This window comes from Phoenix dactylifera, chromosome 7 (genome assembly GCF_051530095.1).
Source record: "Phoenix dactylifera cultivar Ajwa chromosome 7, Ajwa_hap1_PhDact_Kaust_v1.1, whole genome shotgun sequence".
NCBI classification, from domain to species: domain Eukaryota; kingdom Viridiplantae; phylum Streptophyta; class Magnoliopsida; order Arecales; family Arecaceae; genus Phoenix; species Phoenix dactylifera.
In genome coordinates this window covers 31,804,984-31,821,659 of record NC_143196.1, presented here as the reverse complement: position 1 = coordinate 31,821,659, position 16,676 = coordinate 31,804,984, and the positions used below count along the sequence as shown (strand labels likewise).

The window sequence follows — 16,676 nt, the reverse complement described above, 5'->3', positions numbered from 1 at the left end:
TAATTTTGCTCTACGGCAACATTAGATAAATCTCAAAATTAATATTAAATTTATATAAAAACTAAAAGTTGGTTTTGAAAAATAAATATATATATATACATATTTTAATGCAAAGCTTTTTTTTTTCAATAAAATTTGGCCTTCTTATTCTAAAACTATTTAAAGCATTTATGAATATAGATTTGTACTAGGCTATGATTTTGTTGATTGTCCGAATCTAATACACGAATTTTTATTAAATTTTTAATTTAATCATCCAAGTATATCTTTTATGGTGGCATATATTAATATTAATTAAATGATATTATTATATATTAAATAATAAATTTTAGTGACGATCACCTACATTAATAGTAATATATGCGCGGGAATGGTATGTATGCGCTTAGCCCGGAGGATAAAACTTAATATTGGGCGGGGTGTGTGGGACCACCACTCCGGGTCGTATTGACGTACAATCGCGTTCGCTTCTCTCCTTCCTCTTCTCCAAGGAAAACAGGGGAAGTCTTCCCTCAATTCCGTGGAGTAGCGCCACTTCCACCGCTCTTCCTTCTACCCTTTCTCTCGCCTTCGTCGTTTTTTTTCTGGCGAGGTCACTTCTCTCCTTAATCCTCTTCTTGAATTCGAAACCAAAAATCATCTTTTCATCGGTATGGAATTATTCTTTTGATTTCCTTTTAGAAAGTTATGTCTTAAAAGATTAAAATCTGAGTTGCAAGCTTGAGAAGTCTTGCATGTATTCCAAACAATGTATTCGGATTAATTTCTCAGGGTATGAAGACATCCGAGTTCTTAATTAGTTTGATACCATCCTGGTCTAATGATGTCTCTGTCTAATCGTAGTTATATTCTTGGATTAAGTAAGAAAGAATGGAGAAAGAGCAAGGATTGGAATGGCTCGAGGCCCAAAAGATCGTCATTAGTGAAGATCTTGTCTCGGTCGCCAAGCGGCAGCTGGATTTTCTTGCAGCAGTGGACCGGCGGCGGTGGCTCTATGACGGCCCCTTGTTAGACCGGGCGATCTACAGGTATCCATTCTTGAAATCCAATAAATAGTTCATCAACATGGCCAATTCTCTCGCATGGTAACTGTACTCTTGGATAGCATGCAATTTGGTATCCCTAGAGACAAGTTCTTTTTTTCTTTTTACAAAAAAATAGAGGAAAAGGAGGGAGAATTGCATATTTTATTTTTTTTCGTTTGATTGATGCTGTTGGGTTTTATGAATGTACGCATAAATTTTATCGTCAAGCGAGTGGGTTGGTTTCCCTCGCAGTGGGTTCATGCATTGTGTGTTGGTAGTTATGGAAAAATTGGAAGTTCTTGTGAGACTGATTTTAGGTTGGTTTATGAAAGTGAAATCTATTGATTTTTTGAAGATTTGATAGACTCGCTTGATTCGCAGGAAGATTTTTTTTTCTTTCACTAAAGTGCTTTTTTTGGAAAACTAATACTTAGGATATATCATGTTTGAAAAAGTGGTTTTTGCATAGTTAGTTGACCATGAGACAGTGACACATTTTGGAGTTGCTTATGTTTGGTTGAACATCTACTTTTTTTGAAAAATTGTATAAAATATATGTTATGCTCTTAATAAAAAGGCCTTTCCTCATTCTATCTAAAATCTTAAGGGCACTTTTGGGAAAAAAAACTCCAATTCCCAGCCCATGGAAAGTCATTTTCCTATATCCTGCATGGGATTTTCTTTTCTATGAAATGTGGAAATCTTATTGTCATAGAAAAGCTACTTTCGTATCTCTCTTCTTTGAAAACTTCAATTAAACATGAGACATTTCTTTATTTTTTCCGCTGACCATACTTTCCCCCTCCTCTTCCAACGAACTAAACGAGACCGATGGGAATTGTTAGGAAAGAAATGCAATGGCTATAATCTCAGCTCACCATTGCTAATTGACGGGAAGAGTCAACTTCTTCTACAACATAATTGCTCACTTTCACGGAGTCATTGAATTTTATCTGGGATTTTCCACTCCTATTTTCCTGCTGGAAAAAAAAAGGAACTAATTTCATGTTTTGTTCTCTTGCTTTGTCCATGGAAATCTTTACTTTGTCATGAGTGGTGAAATTCTTTAAGGTGTAGAAAGTCTCTCAAAATATGCTTGATTCTTTTTGATAATTATTCAAAATTTTGTGAGCATTATGGGAAACTCATTCATCTGATTCTTTTTTGAATTATTATTATTTAAAAAAATATTATGCAGAGTCGGTTGAACTGTTCCAAATCGGACGGTTTCGGCCGTTCTAAGCTGTACCGGCAATCCACCGGTACAGTTCCGGCAACGAAAACGAAAACCGTTGCTGGAGGCAGAAAAAGAGAAGGAAAGAAAGGAAAAGAGAGAGCGAGCGGGGAGGGAGGGAGAGGGAGGAGGGAGGCCGGCGGAGGGCTTGCGGAGGTCGGTGCCAAGGCGGAAAGGGGAAGTCGCGGCATTGGCCTCCCTCCCTCCCCTGCTCTCTCTCTCTCTCTCTCTCTCTCTCTTGTCCTCTCTCGTTCTTCCTCTCCCCCACCTCTTCTACTGTGTCGATACGGATGCTGCACAGCGCAGCGCGGGCCCGTACTAACTCGTCCCACCAGATAATTAGTACACGTTCCGCCGACGTTGATGTTATGTACATGTTTCCAGAGTTCTTGAATCTATTCATGAATTCTCAAAAATTTTAATATTCATTCCTTTTCTCTCTTTTTTCATATTACAACTTGTTGAGTTGGAAAATAAATTCAGAATCATTACTTATTTAATATGTCATAAACCATTTCTTTTGTTTCTTTTTTTTTCAAGTGCTGGATGGCTGCATTTATTGGATCCTGTCTTTTATTGATTTAGTCTGATTTTCACATGGTAGCAAGATTTATCTTTTACTTTCTGGCTTATGGAGATAATAATATCCAGGTATAAGGTTTGCTGGCTTCCTTTGCTTGCAAAACACACCGAATCTGGAGTTGTAGAGGGGTCTTTGGTCGTCCCTCTTGATTGTGAATGGATATGGCACTGTCATCGACTTAATCCGGTGACAATTTATGCTCAGGATTATATTCAAATTCAAAGGACTCACTATTTTCTTTTTTTTTTGACCTCAAAGTTCATTGCTGAGGATATTTCTAACTGTGTACCTCAAAATATAGGTTCAATACAGAAAGGACTGTGAGGAAGTCTATGGGAGAATCTTGGGCAACCAGAATGTTGAATCTTCTGTTCAAGGAAAATCCAAACATCAAACAGCAGAAAAATGGGACAAACTATATCCAGATGAGCCTTTTGAACTTGATGCTAGCAATCCTTCTTCTGGCAAAAATGCTGATATGTATGTTGAAGCTGTAGAAAGTATTACATATGATTTAGTTTCGGCTGCTAAAAGACAGTCTTCTTTCTACTACCAGGTAGCTAAACCAATTACTCTGTATATTTTAGTATTATATTGAATATGTCATGATTTTAGTCAGAATCTTGGAGATTTATTGTTCAGTAATCTGCACTATCTTTTGTGCATTTTAAAGTGAGGAAGATCAAAAAATTCTAAGGACAGCAAAAACAATCAGTTGCATATCAGAAAAAAATATCAACATATTAACCTGACTGTCATTAGTTTCCAGAGAAATTCCAGTTGGCATGTGTGATGACTCTGTGAGCATAAAAATTTGAGACTGCATAAGTAATTGTTGTGAGAAAACATGCCTCTTTTAAAGAGTAGGAATTATTACATAACTCAAAGTCTGGATTTTGTATTATTCCATATATTTATTTGGCAGGCTCACAGTAATAAGTATCTGAAGATTTACAACTCCAATCCTATAGTATGTTTATTTAGAAAATCTAAAGATTCATGATTTGTATTTAATTTTAGTCAATATATATCATCAATCTAATATTTGATGAAGCACTTATTAGTTAGTTTATTTTTTAAGAACTCGACTTTATTAATACACGCACCTTTTAAAGGCAGGACATAATCCTATATTACTTCTTTTGATTGTCATACCAGCATCTGTGTATCTATTGAGACATGAAAAAAAATAAGCACTAAACCTCCACTATGGATTGTATAGAACCCTATACAATTAAAAGTTTTGGGTCGACCTTAATAACTGCATGACAATGAAAAATAACATGCTTATATTTGTTTTTTGATGATTTGGGTTAATATTGCTATTTGCTATATGATTATATGATTCAATTTGATTCTCTTTTCATATGATTTAAGAAAAGATTAATTTTCCTGAACATTACATTTACTTTCTATGTTCCAAGTTTGTATCTGGAATAGTTGTCATAACCTGTAGTTTAGTATGCCTTAAATCGAGGAAAGAGCAATAGTGTTTCCAATCAATTTTGTTGTGCATGGGTGTTCTTTTAATGAAAACATGTTTATTGTTCTTCAAAAAACTCCAAGTTTTGGTTGATTTAGTTTCTTTAAAGCACTCAGGCTGAAGCTAGTAATAAAGGGACCATGTGAATGATCACATGCTTCATTTTTCCAGGCATTAAGGCTTGTGCTCTTCTAGATGGTCTTCTGGTAGCCACAAATTTATAATATTATTGAAGTTGCAAATCTAAACTGAACTCTGTAATGCATTCACATTGTTGTTGTCTGAAATATGCTTGGGAGCCCTTGCAGGGTTCTGCTGAAGTCTTCATTGGGAATGTTTGATGTCTTTTAGGATTATCTACAAAGAACACCAACAAATTAATAATAACTCTGTGAATTAAGACCCATAAAAGTGGTGTGAGTATGAAGGATAATGGTTTCTCTCAATGATTTGGTAGTCAAACAGCTATTTGATGCCTTGCCCATGAGTTCTTCCTCATAGTTTTCTATCAGCCTAGTGAGATATCATCATTCTTACAGACACAAAGAGATGACATCCCTCTTTTTTCTTGGCAGGTCTCACGTGCCAGCATGCATGAAGACTGCTTTCTCAAAGCAGCTGTAGCCAGATATAAAGGCTTTCTTCATCTGATCAGGAGAAACCTGGAGAGATCAATGAAACGCTTCTGCGTACCAACTTACGACATAGATCTCATATGGCATTCTCACCAACTGCATCCTCTTTCTTATTGCAATGACATGGTCGAGCTGCTGGGGAGGGTATTGGAGCATGATGATACAGATGCTGACAGAACCAAAGGAAAGAAACTTGATGTTGGCTTTTATGAAACTAGCAAGCAATGGGAGGATACATATGGTTTGCGATATTGGAGGGCAGGGGCAATGTACAGAGGAAATTTGCCATCTCCCCTAGTAGAAACTCCATATTTATCTAATTATGGTACCAAAAATGAAATTATCTCTCAGAAATCTCAGAATTACCTTTCTCTTCCTCAAACAATGGTGGTGGAGGTGAGCATGATTTGCTTCTATGCTCCTTTCTTATATTACACGAATAATAGTATTGTTTGAGCAATGGTGGATAACCAACCCACATTTGATTTTTAGGAAGATGAAAATGAGTACAAGAGGGTGAGATATATCTACAAGAATTTAGAACTATTTTACTTACATGCAATATAAAGGTCTCCTCGGAGACTTGCTATAGGTGCAGAATACAGGTAATGTAATGGACAAGGGAACAAGCAGAAATAGGCCAAACACTTTCTATCATTTTGCTTTTAGAGAATACTCACGTGTCCAAATACTTTCAAGTAGTTTCCTTTTAATAACCAACTTGGAATTTTAAACATATCATTAGACATTTGGTAAATAGGAGAATTTACTTGTATCTTGGATTTTATTTCTTGTTTAAAATGAAATGGCAATCAATTTGCTATTGTTAGAGTAAAAAATAGCATAATCTGAATTCTGACAAATTATGTCATGAAGAACATTTTGTTTTTAGGTCAAAAACTCTAGGTATTTTCATACATGCATACCCCTATTCCTCATTTTCATCTCTTTTGAAAATTTTAGGCAAATTTATCATGTTTGATGATTGTTAGTCTTTCCAGTGCTGCTTGAGAAAATGAGATCAATAACTAAGAATTTTGTTAAAATTTTGAATCCTGTTAAGCAAGTCATTGAGGACATTTTCTTCTGGATTCCCAATTCCTTTAATATGACATACCAACTGTAATCTTTATGTCCTTTAAATTTTTAGTTTTAAAATCAGTTCATTTCCTACAGGTCCTTTTGGAAATTGTGGGTATAAGAAATTTGCCAGCCAGTCATCAAAACAGAAGCTTGTTTGTATCTTTCAGCAAGAAACAACGAGATTTGTTTTTCACTGGGAGCTGTACACTAAGTATTTTCTCTGAATCTGGGGAGAAACAGGTAGCTGGTTTCAAGTGTGAACCTACTGGAGAACTGACGTTGACCCTTATGTCCAATTCAACCTCCAATGTATCTTCATCAAAGGCAGCAAAAATTATTGGGACAACCTCAATTTCCCTTCAAGACCTGACAAATCCAGAATCTAACTTGTCTGTAGAAAATTGGTTTGAACTAAAGCCCCATTTTGGACATGTAGACTCAAAACCGGTTTGTCTGCATGTTGCTGCCTCTTCTACTGTTCCAGTCCGTGCCCCCCATGTATTTCACGTAGTCAGGTCATGTCCCTTCTCTGCAAACACATGTTTCTTCCCACTTCTTGGGAGGACTCAACAGATAAAAAGCTGGACTCGTTTCATGGATGACAATAGAAATGAAGTAATTAGCGTACGAATGAGGTATGTATGGCATGCACGAACTTCAAAAACATTTTCTAGCTGAAGGTTAAATTTTCTTTAACAGGAATTAAAAATTCTTTTGTATCGTATGGGCATTCATGTTTTGCTTTATGTGCACATGCTTGACACACATGCGCACATGCCACCCCCAGCTGCTGGCCTGCCTATATGCATGTATACTTGGTGTGTGCTTCCTTTTTTAATTAATTAGTGACCCTGAGCATCCCAGATATTTGCAGGAATTGATATGACAATCCGAGACTCAACTTGTCTTTTTATTCCGTGTAACAGTTTGCAAAATGGTGGAATGCAAACTTCAAACATATTATCTATCTTATTGTTAAACTTTCATGAAAAGGATGGAAAAACCTCTGGTATGCAAAATGGTAGAATGGCCATTCATGGTTTGCCTTCATGTGAGTATGCCTGGCACAAGTACACATTCATGGACAGACCTGGACTTAGTGTATGCTCACTTCATGATTAATTACTAACCCTGAGCATCCTTGATATTAGCAGGTCTGAAAGTTAGACACCTCAAACCCACATGTATGGTTCCGTATGTAACAGTATGCAGAGTGCTAGAACCTAAAGATACAATATAAATGAAAAATAGATATAAAAGAGAAAATATCAGAAACATTTATGTTATACCAGTATGAAATGTAATTTTATCATATTACTGAAAGGTTAAATAACTTTTATGATAGCCACCTCAACAAGCATGTATAAGTGGATGAGGAATGTTAGGAATGCTGCCACTTATAATTTCAGTTTTTCTTAATTTGCATGCTGCATTAGACTTTATTAGATGGATGGTCATTTTTTTCCATTTTGGTATGCAACTTATTACCACAGGAATTATAAGAAAACAGAGGAAGGAAACAACTCTGTTTTCAAGAAGGAGGTGATTGGAGAAAAAAAATTATCAAGAAAGCCATGTCTGCTGGCAGAGTACGCAGAAAACAAATGGTCACTGAATGATTCTAATCTGTCCTTTGGTATTGAGAAGATTACTAACCAACATGGTCATATTCTTGAACTCAATGGTGAACACCAGGTAAGCATATCTCTGCTGCTAACTCTTGTGAAATATTAGTTTGCATGACAGTCATTCTGCTGGTACTTTTACTGATCTTTTTGGAATTGTGTATTACTCCACTTGATGGCTACTGATGATGCTTCCACCATTCAGTTTGGCCAGTGAAAGGATGTGTTAGCATAATTAAGGAAGTGAGGCTTCTGATGCGTTCATGTCATTCATCACAGTTATCTCTGCTGCTACTTTTATTGTTTTTGTTGCATTACAATCTGTTGCATGCTACTGATCTATTCATGGATGAAATAACAACACTTGTAATATTTAGCTTCTCTTGATCTTCATGAAATTTTTTGAGCTTGAGATTGAACGCTATTTCTCATTTTTCATGGAAAGTCAAATTTGGTCAATTTGTTTCACTGATCTGGTTTTAGCAAGAAATATCAGATTTCAATAGAAAGAATATTAAAACTCTTATATGAACAATCTTAATTTGTCTCCTTTAGAGAGAGGACTGTTCAGATGAGAATCCTGCAAACTTCACTGAAAAATGGAGCTGTGGAAGTAGGTGAACTAAACTACTCATGCTCTCCCAAAAAAAAAAAAAGGAACTCTTGATTTCATCATATTTGTCACCATAACTCGTTCTTGAAGGACATTGGCAAGAGGAAAACCAAAATAGACTCAACCTGACAAACCGACATTCTAACACCAGCCAAAAAATGAAAAACTACATGTTGACCTAGCTAAATAAACTAAATTCCTTTGATCCATCAGACCTGCAATAGTTTGTGTGTGATAGCTTTAGAAACATATATCTTGATAAGTCTGAAAATTCCTAATTGACTCTGAAAAGGAACCATATATTTATTCGAGGTTTTAGAGACTACTAATGTAATTCCAATGAGACAATCTCTTAGCCAATGACGATATTTATGTCATTTTTAAGGAGTAGGATGTTGGAATTGACTAAAATTTGTAAAATATTGCATAACAGTGGTCAGCCTTGAAATGTGTATTTATGCTATTGATCATATGGACGTGTATGCCAAAGTTGTGTGCGGAACGGTAGCTCATTGTTTACTCAGTACTTGTATTTTGACTTTTACTCAAATCTTTGAACCAGCTGGCTACTGCAGTAGTTGGTGGTGCAACATTAGTAGGGTTCTAATTTTGATGATTTCAAATACTAATTTATACCGGCAGAAAGATTGCAAGTCTGCCTTATCTATGTGCAGTTGGTAGTTTCTCTAATCGGGAAAAAAATAATATTATGTTCTCGAGCAAATTATAATGACTGGATTGATCTGGCATAATAGCTATTGAAGCCTTCTGCACCTTGTCTTTCCTCTCATGACCTCTGCTCTTTCTCTGTATGTGGTTATTCTTCTAAGGTTCAACAATGCAGCCCGGTAACCAAACTTTCAGTGATGACATTCTTCTCTGGTAATGGAACAGATAAAACTCTTTCTTGGTAAAAAGCTGGAGTATGAACCCAAAAACTGCAAGGAGCGAACTGATCACAACTTTATCACGGTTGTAGAGTTCTGTGCTGAAAATCCCTATGGAAAAGCAATTGCTTTGTTTGACGTGAAATCCGAGTCTATCGAGGTAATGCAGATCCTTCTTCCTGTCCATATTTATTTCCTTCTAACATATGCTAAAATCTTCCATACTTCTCCTTATGCAAATAATTACAGGTCAGTGAAGAGTGGTTTGTGTTGCCGGGGATCGTGCTGGCATTTATTCTCTCGGACATGTTGAAGAAAGAAGGATACAGTTCTCTCATTGCCTGTGAAAAGAATGTTAAAGAGAGAAGCAATTCAAATCTGGAAGTCAATAAGCAAAATTCAAATGACAAGATCGTGAATTCCTCACTGGCAATGGATACTAGCATGACTGGAACAGGCAGTGCTCCGATGCCATCCAAGAGCAGCGGTGGTGGTGCTGCAGAAAAAGCTGGAGGTTGTGGCAGTGGATGTGGAGGCAGCTGTGGAGATGCTTTAAGTGGTGAAAATTCTGGTGGCTGTGGAGGTGGGTGCGGTGGTGGGTGCAGTGGTGGATGTGGTGGTGGATGTGGAAGCGCAACGAAGAGCACTGGGTGTGGTGGCTGCGGTGGTGGATGTGGCGGTGGATGCGCTAGCTTGAAGGCTGAGGTGACTAGCCATAAAGATGCTGTCTGCGCTTAATGGGAATGTAGTGTTAGCTTTGTGGAGTGAATATAAATAAGTGTTCTGAACTAATACAAGAGCTCTTGCTCCACAAAGATGCTGTCGGTGCTTAATGAGACTGTAGTGTTAGCTTTGTGGAGTGAAGATAAATAAACAAGTGTTCTGAACTAATACAGGAGCTATTGCTCTTGGTTATGGTTTAAGCTGTGTCTGTGTTGTGGTGCATGCGACTCTCAAGAATAAAATTATAGAAATTCATTTCATAAAACCAGTTGTATCAATATAGTGGGCACCGATTACTCCATCTGAGCTCTGAACTTGGTAAGCTCAAGGCTTGTTGCTTTTTCCCCCCCTCTTTTTCTAGTTAATTGCCTTTATTACTGACACTAGAACTAGATGCTCCCGTTTGGAATCTTTGTACAGGTTGGAAAATGATTTAAAGTTGGAGTCACCCTTTACAGAGGATACGAATGAAGAAGTGGCCAGGAATGAGGGAGATCTGAATGGCCCCTTCTCGGTGGAGCTATGTCCCAAGCCAACCACTACGCTGCTCCTATATCTCGCCCGTCTTCGAGGATCTGGCATTCCATCTGCGGGGATAGGAATCGGCTGGAAACCTCCCATCAGAGCACACTAAAGGTTAATTTTGGTGGCAGTGTATTGCGCATTGACGCTGCCGGAGGAAAAGCTTTCGTTATCAGAGATCATACTTGTAAGGTATCGGCAGTGGGAGGTAGAAAGCTGTTGCATGTAAATGTTCTTATGGCCGGACTTGCAGCAGCTTGGGAGGGATTAGTATATGCTACATCGCAGCTTCATGCAACGTCTATATGATTGGAGGGTGATCAGCTAGATTAACCCCAACCACAACCAGAACCAGATATTCATTCACTGCTCCTTGATATTTGGCAAATGTCTCAAAGGATGAATTCTTTTGAGGCATCTTGTATGTTCGGAGAAGGAAATAGACACTCGTTATGTATGAGATGGAGGTCCATCTGCTTCACGTAATATTGGCCGCAGTAAAAGTGCGAGGACTCGTGCGGGCGTATGTTTAGTTCTACATCGGTTATTCGCTGGGTAGATTTTGGGTACTTATACAGAATCAAGGAACTCAAATAATATCTTCTGGCTAGCCATTTTGGATGAGGTCCTGAGTTGTTACAAATGGTATCAGAGCGGATCCGACCCATAACCTATGTGAACTAGGGGACACTGCAACACGGATCCATTGGGGCTGACCACGGGCCAATCGTGGTGTTTGTGATTTGATTTGAATAGATATGAACCCTTAGCCTGACGAGGCGTCAGGGCTTGAACGGAAGAAGTATATGAGGACCCGTGCGGGCGTGTGTTTAGTCCCACATCGGTTATTCGCTGGGTAGATCTTGGGTACTTATACAGGATCAAGGAACCCAAATAATATCTTCTGGCTAGCCATTTTGGATGAGGTCTTGAGTTGTTACAAAAAAACAATTTGAGTGAAGGCCTCCACATGAAAAGCGGCGGTTTAAAAATTTATAATAGTAGGAGTCCAATCCGGGTATGGGAGTCACAAAAAGTTAGATGGATGTCAACTGTCTCTTGCTCTTGCCTTCTAAGCAAGAGATAAGGGGGTTTGACTCCACATAGCCGCAGCTTCCTTTTTCAATTTCCGATTAATTTTCCAGTTTGTGAGCGATGGCTCGGTCTGCCCGGAAAACCTTGACCTCGGCACAGGTGAAGGGAGAGCTTCGAGGTCCATCCTCTTGGAAGCTTATACGTTATTATCAGTTCCATGCACACGGTTGGTTATTTATTTAATTACGTGGAGCCCCTGTGAAGAGGTCATATGAGACCTAGAAAAGAAAAATCCAAATTAATTAGAATATTCACATATATGTAGTTAAAAAATTCCAGATCCTCTACAACTCATGCTTTGGGTTCCCCTGGTTTAATGATGGGTGGGGAGTGAAGCAGGAAGACCACAAACTAGAATGAGCCGCAGTAATCACCATCTAGGGAATTTGCTTGAATGCACAAATTCACAATGGGTGATTGGACAGGTTAGGGTTGGATAGAAACAGTGTGAGAGGATTCCAACCCTATGGCCAGAATATCCCTATTAGGACCACGCCTCAAATAACTCTAGAGGACGAAGGATATTCGACTCGGGAATTTTCAACAAGGCTTGTCCAGATAGAATAAGGATCATGCAATTTTTCATCCCGCCACTTTTTTTTAATTTTGTCTTCAAGACTTGGAGGGGCGTTCCCCTGGGTTAGTTCTGGTTCTCGAGCTTCTCTCTTTTTTTTCAACTCAAAAGTTGTTTCTAAGTAATGGTTATTTACAAAGCTGCATCAAAAGTTTTTCTTCGTGGCAAGCACCAGAAATTATTCCAGATGTACTAACAGGACAGATGTATATATTAATGCATTTATATTCCCACAATCAAATGCGAACCAACGTTTGTTTGCCTTTGGATATTGTCAGGTCAAAACATTATGAACTCAGACCCCTGATATATTTGGTAGTCCAAAAAGATTAAAACAACACTACTACATAGAAACTGTAATTACCTCGAATAACATGAAAGCAGAAGCCAACAATAATTGGCATCGTCCGACAATTAAGATAGCGGATGCAGCAGCAGGACAGACCATATTTAATGAGCTGTAGTTACCCCCAAATACCATGAAAGCAGAAACAGCAGCATCACCAAGAGGATAACAAAACCAAAAGAACATAGCAAGGAGCCAAAGGGACATGAGGATCCAGAATCATTCTACACAATAAGAGAAACATAGGCATGTTAAAGGTCAAGCCTAAGCTACAAGGAACCTAATATAGAGTTGTCGAACCAGCAAAAGCTGGTCTTCAACTGTGACAGCAATGACAGTCAACATGCCAGAAAATGTTTGCTGCCATTTGCAAGACATTCCATAGTTCACATGACGTAGTCCATGGAGCATAAATTGAGTCATACAACTGAAGCTTGTATCTGGGTGAGCCTAAACCTTGAGCTCTTGAAGCTTGGACTCCAATTCCCCTTCATCTCCTGCAGTACCCTCCTCTCCTTCTGCCTCCTCTTCTCCCTCTTCTTCACCTTCCCCCTCAGGATCATTCTCGTCCAATGGCCCAAGCACGCCCACAGACTTGTTACTAGCCTTCAGTATTTCCTTCAGTTCATCAATACCTTCCTCGGAGATGGCATTACCATTAATGTTAAGAAGCACAAAGTCAGGTTTACTCGACACTGCCTGAACCAAGCACCTTGCGCCGACCCTCCTTATCATATTAGTGTTCAGATCAAGTTCTTTGAGCTGGGTATGACCTTCCAATGCTTTGCCAATCAGAACTGCACCCTCATCCTTCAGTTCATTCTCTGACAAATTCAACTTCCTGAGGAACTGCTTCGAAACCACACATTCTGCCAATGCTGGGGCAGCTTTGGCTGTGATCTCATTTCCAGCAATCTCCAAGACATCAAGGGAAGGAGCAGACTGTTTCAGGGCATCGGCAATCGCTATGGCCCCTTGATCTTCTAAATTGAGATAGCTCAGGTAAACTTCAGTAAGGCCAACGAGCTTTCCGATAGTCTTACTTAGGGCTATCCCAGCATCCACACCAAATATGTTATCTCGGAGGTCAAGCTTCTTCAAATGAGTACAAGCCTCCAAAGCCTCAGATAATGCAATACCTCCCTCGGAGCCCACCCTCGTTGATGAGCATCTGAAGTCCTCCAGTGCAGGAGAACGTTTCAAGATCTGAGAGATTGCATCTGCACCTTCATCTCCAGTCATATTGTTATGGAAATGCAGGATCTTAATCTTCTCAGTTGATGGAACAAGCTCATTCAGGGCCTTTGCAGCTTCCTCAGATATCCCATCATTCATTAGGTAAAGCTCCTCCAAGCTGTTCTGGGATTTTAGAAGTGCCCCAAATGCCCTGACACCCTTCTCACCTAAAGCATTGTCAGAGAGGTTCAGATATCTCAGCACGCAACCTTCCAAGGCCAACGAGAATATCCTCATGACCTCAAGAGCTTCATCTTCTGGCCTTCCTGCAACTATATCTGAAAGGTCTACTTCTTTCAGCTGCTTTTTGAGGGATGTGAGGATAGGCTCTGCAACAGTAGCCGCATCAATACCAAAGCTTCTATTGCTGAAGCAAATTTTTGTATACAAATCCCCTTTCTCTGTTAGAGGACTTAGGAGTTCTCGGGCTTCCTCAGCATCAATAAAAGCCCGACGACCGCCAGAGATATCGAAAACAGTTTTTCCAAGTGGCCGAGACTCACCAACCACAGTCACTTCTCCATCCTCTTTCGGCCTTGGGCCTCTCTTAAGAACTTCCAGCATTAGCTTACTAGTTTCCTTGGCATATAGCTGAACTGCAGAACTCCCATCCCCATCAGGCTCTTTATTAAAATGTTCATTAGCAGCAGCAAAACATGCATCCTCTATCCGTTTAGCATTCTCACTGGCCTCTTCTTTGCTCAAGAGTCCATACTTTCTGGAAAATATAGATTCCGTGGAAAGGTTCTTGGTCATCCGCTCCACAAGCATCAATCTTGTACTTCCACTGGGTGGCCATAGTTTGATTGAAAATGTACGGGGGTCAAAATGCTGACTTGCAGTCTCCATATTGAAATCTACAAAACAATGATTCTCTAGTAACATCCATATGAACAAGCTGGCCAATGAAAACAGATGATAAGAGTCCAATGTCTAATAGCAAGCATGCAGCAATAGTAAAGATATAATTGTACATGTGCAATCTCAAAGACTTTGACAAAGCAGATCCAGCAGCAATAAAATTCCAGAAATGGATCCACTGATGTTATTATAGGTAATAAATAAGAAGTACACTTTGGCAAGGACTCAAACATACTTATAATAGTGAAATTAAAGGAAGATGAGAAAAACATGGATGAAGCAAGAAATAGACCCAAAGCATCAAAGAAAAGCCTCCCATCCCCCTTGTGGTGTTAAGCCAATGCCCTGACAAATGGGAGCACAGAAAAATAATTTTAAAAAATTCAATTTGAGCACTCCTTTCATTTCCCTTCTCAAAGAAAGGAAGTACCAAATCCAATACGCCAAGGCTAGAGAACTAAAGTAAGCAAGAAAAGGAGATTAGGAATGATAACGAAAAAATTATAAACATGCAGCAGAAAAAAAATTTCAGTATAGAAGTGTCATTCCCGAGCCTTGAAGGTGGTGGATCCTCAACACAAAGACATGAAGATGAATAGGTCAGAATCGCATATGGACAATGATCGAGCATTATTCATAACAGAAAATTTTGTTTCTAGTAACTTTTGATATATAAGAGTAAAGCATAAGTTTAACACTAGAAGGGCCATGTTTGAGAAAAAAGGAAGTTGGATCATCAACTACCTGGAACAAGGACATGGACTGGTCCATGGTCAAGTAGGTGAGAATTACACAATATGCAAGGGATCTAGGAGCCCTTATGAAGAACTACCGAGACTAGGAAAGTGATGTTAAGTTGTGTACTAATCAATATAAAGAACAAGAGACCCATCTTTTTAGCTAGTTTTTTTCGTCAGAATCACCTACATTTATGTCATAGTTATTTTCAGCATTTTGGCTTTTTTTTCTTTCTCTTTTCTTTTTGGAAGAAGGTGGGGTAGCGGGGAGCAGGGGAGCAAGGGAGCGGCCACAAAAGACATAGTAACAGAATCGGTATGAACAAATAGCAGGAACCTCATACCAAAGTCATTGTGTGGAAACAAGAAAACAGGGAGGATCGGGCACTAATACGCCATCAACCAAAGATTGGATAGAAACTACAAGCATATACTCAAAGTACGAACTTAGTATTATAGAAGTCATTCCTGAGGCTTGATAACGGTGGAACCTCGATGCCCTAGAAATTTCAGGACAGGGATTACATAGACAGATTAGATGAGAACTACACTTTGTATGATAAGCAAAATTGAACTTTTAGCAATCCTTAATGTAAACTAAAGAGAAGCAACATGTACCATAGATGCATACCATATCACAATATACGGAACCATTTTAACAAGAACAAAAGCAAGCAATCTAGAAAAAGAGAAGCATAAGAATATATTCTCGGGTGAAGCATTTCTGTTCTCTCCCACATTGCTTAAAACGGCAGGTTATATGGCAAGAATTGGTGCAAATCAAAGAGATTAAGCCCTTCTCAGGCCAAACTACATAGCGCGTAAAAAAAAAATGATTACGATAAACTTCTACTCGTCCTAATGGTGGTAAACCCTAACCCTAGCCCGAGGGACTGGCCATCTTGTGTCTATGGAGGGCAGGAAGGGCATGAGAAAGGAAGAAGGAGATGCAGAGAGGAGGGAGGGGGCGGGGCGGAGAAAGAGAGGGAGAAAGAGAGAGGGAGAGAAGAGCTCACCGGCGACGAGTAGAGGCGACGACGACGGGCGGTAGGACTGGGGCGCTTCCGTCCGTGCGGGCTGCGGTCGAGGCGGCGCTGCGGCGGCGGAGAGGAGAGGGGAGGGGAAGGGGGAAAATGGGGAGAGGAAGCGAGGGATTTAGGGTTAGGGTTGCCATGATATAGCTACCCAGCACAGACTAAATTGTACACCAGTTCCATTTCCAGCCGTTGGATCTTCTGCGACGACAAAATTAATGATCCTGACCGTTGAAAATTAAAAGGGAAACTGACTTGGACACCCTGTTAACAGGACCAATGATCCGACGATCCCCGGCCATCGCGATCAGGAATCGCTCACCGAGTCGCATCAAGAGTACACTTGTATAAAACCCTAACAGTGACTAGAGTGAAAAATT

General features: G+C 39.3%; 2 protein-coding genes across 8 annotated transcripts; one reads left to right on the top strand and one right to left on the bottom strand.

The window, feature by feature from the left end:
- Positions 1–387: 387 nt before the first annotated feature.
- LOC103701943 (glycine-rich domain-containing protein 1-like) lies at positions 388–10,156 on the top strand. 6 transcript variants are annotated; one of them, XM_088701702.2, is made up of 10 exons: positions 388–650; positions 844–1,028; positions 2,911–3,028; positions 3,144–3,398; positions 4,901–5,356; positions 6,137–6,678; positions 7,537–7,738; positions 9,037–9,090; positions 9,176–9,328; positions 9,418–10,156. In XM_088701702.2, exons 2-10 carry the CDS (start codon positions 871–873, stop codon positions 9,904–9,906), a joined length of 2,427 nt encoding a protein of 808 aa, XP_088557828.2. In that variant the 5' UTR covers positions 388–650; positions 844–870; the 3' UTR covers positions 9,907–10,156. The 6 variants fall into 6 exon arrangements, with proteins under 6 accessions (XP_088557828.2, XP_008782405.4, XP_088557831.2 ...); XM_088701704.2 differs by having other exon boundaries at positions 479–772; positions 862–1,028; XM_088701703.2 differs by having other exon boundaries at positions 489–650; positions 862–1,028.
- A 2,438-nt stretch (positions 10,157–12,594) lies between these two features.
- Positions 12,595–16,434, bottom strand: LOC103701958 (RAN GTPase-activating protein 1-like). Of its 2 annotated transcripts, none has more exons than XM_008784194.5 (2): positions 16,279–16,434; positions 12,595–14,521 (listed from the first exon to the last, which is right to left on the bottom strand). In XM_008784194.5, exon 2 carries the CDS (start codon positions 14,511–14,513, stop codon positions 12,879–12,881), a length of 1,635 nt encoding a protein of 544 aa, XP_008782416.4. In that variant the 5' UTR covers positions 14,514–14,521; positions 16,279–16,434; the 3' UTR covers positions 12,595–12,878. The 2 variants fall into 2 exon arrangements, with proteins under 2 accessions (XP_008782416.4, XP_038983079.3); XM_039127151.3 differs by having other exon boundaries at positions 12,595–14,562; positions 16,279–16,425.
- Between the last annotated feature and the right edge of the window lie 242 nt (positions 16,435–16,676).

Coding starts and splice junctions, on each gene's coding strand:
- LOC103701958 (XM_039127151.3), bottom strand. CDS start 14,549: ATGTTACTAGAGAATCATTGTTTTGTAGATTTCAATATGGAGACTGCA.
- LOC103701943 (XM_088701702.2), top strand. CDS start 871: ATGGAGAAAGAGCAAGGATTGGAATGGCTCGAGGCCCAAAAGATCGTC. Junction 5,357..6,136: donor CTCAAACAATGGTGGTGGAG/GTGAGCATGATT, acceptor CATTTCCTACAG/GTCCTTTTGGAAATTGTGGG. Junction 9,091..9,175: donor ATGACCTCTGCTCTTTCTCT/GTATGTGGTTAT, acceptor GTAATGGAACAG/ATAAAACTCTTTCTTGGTAA.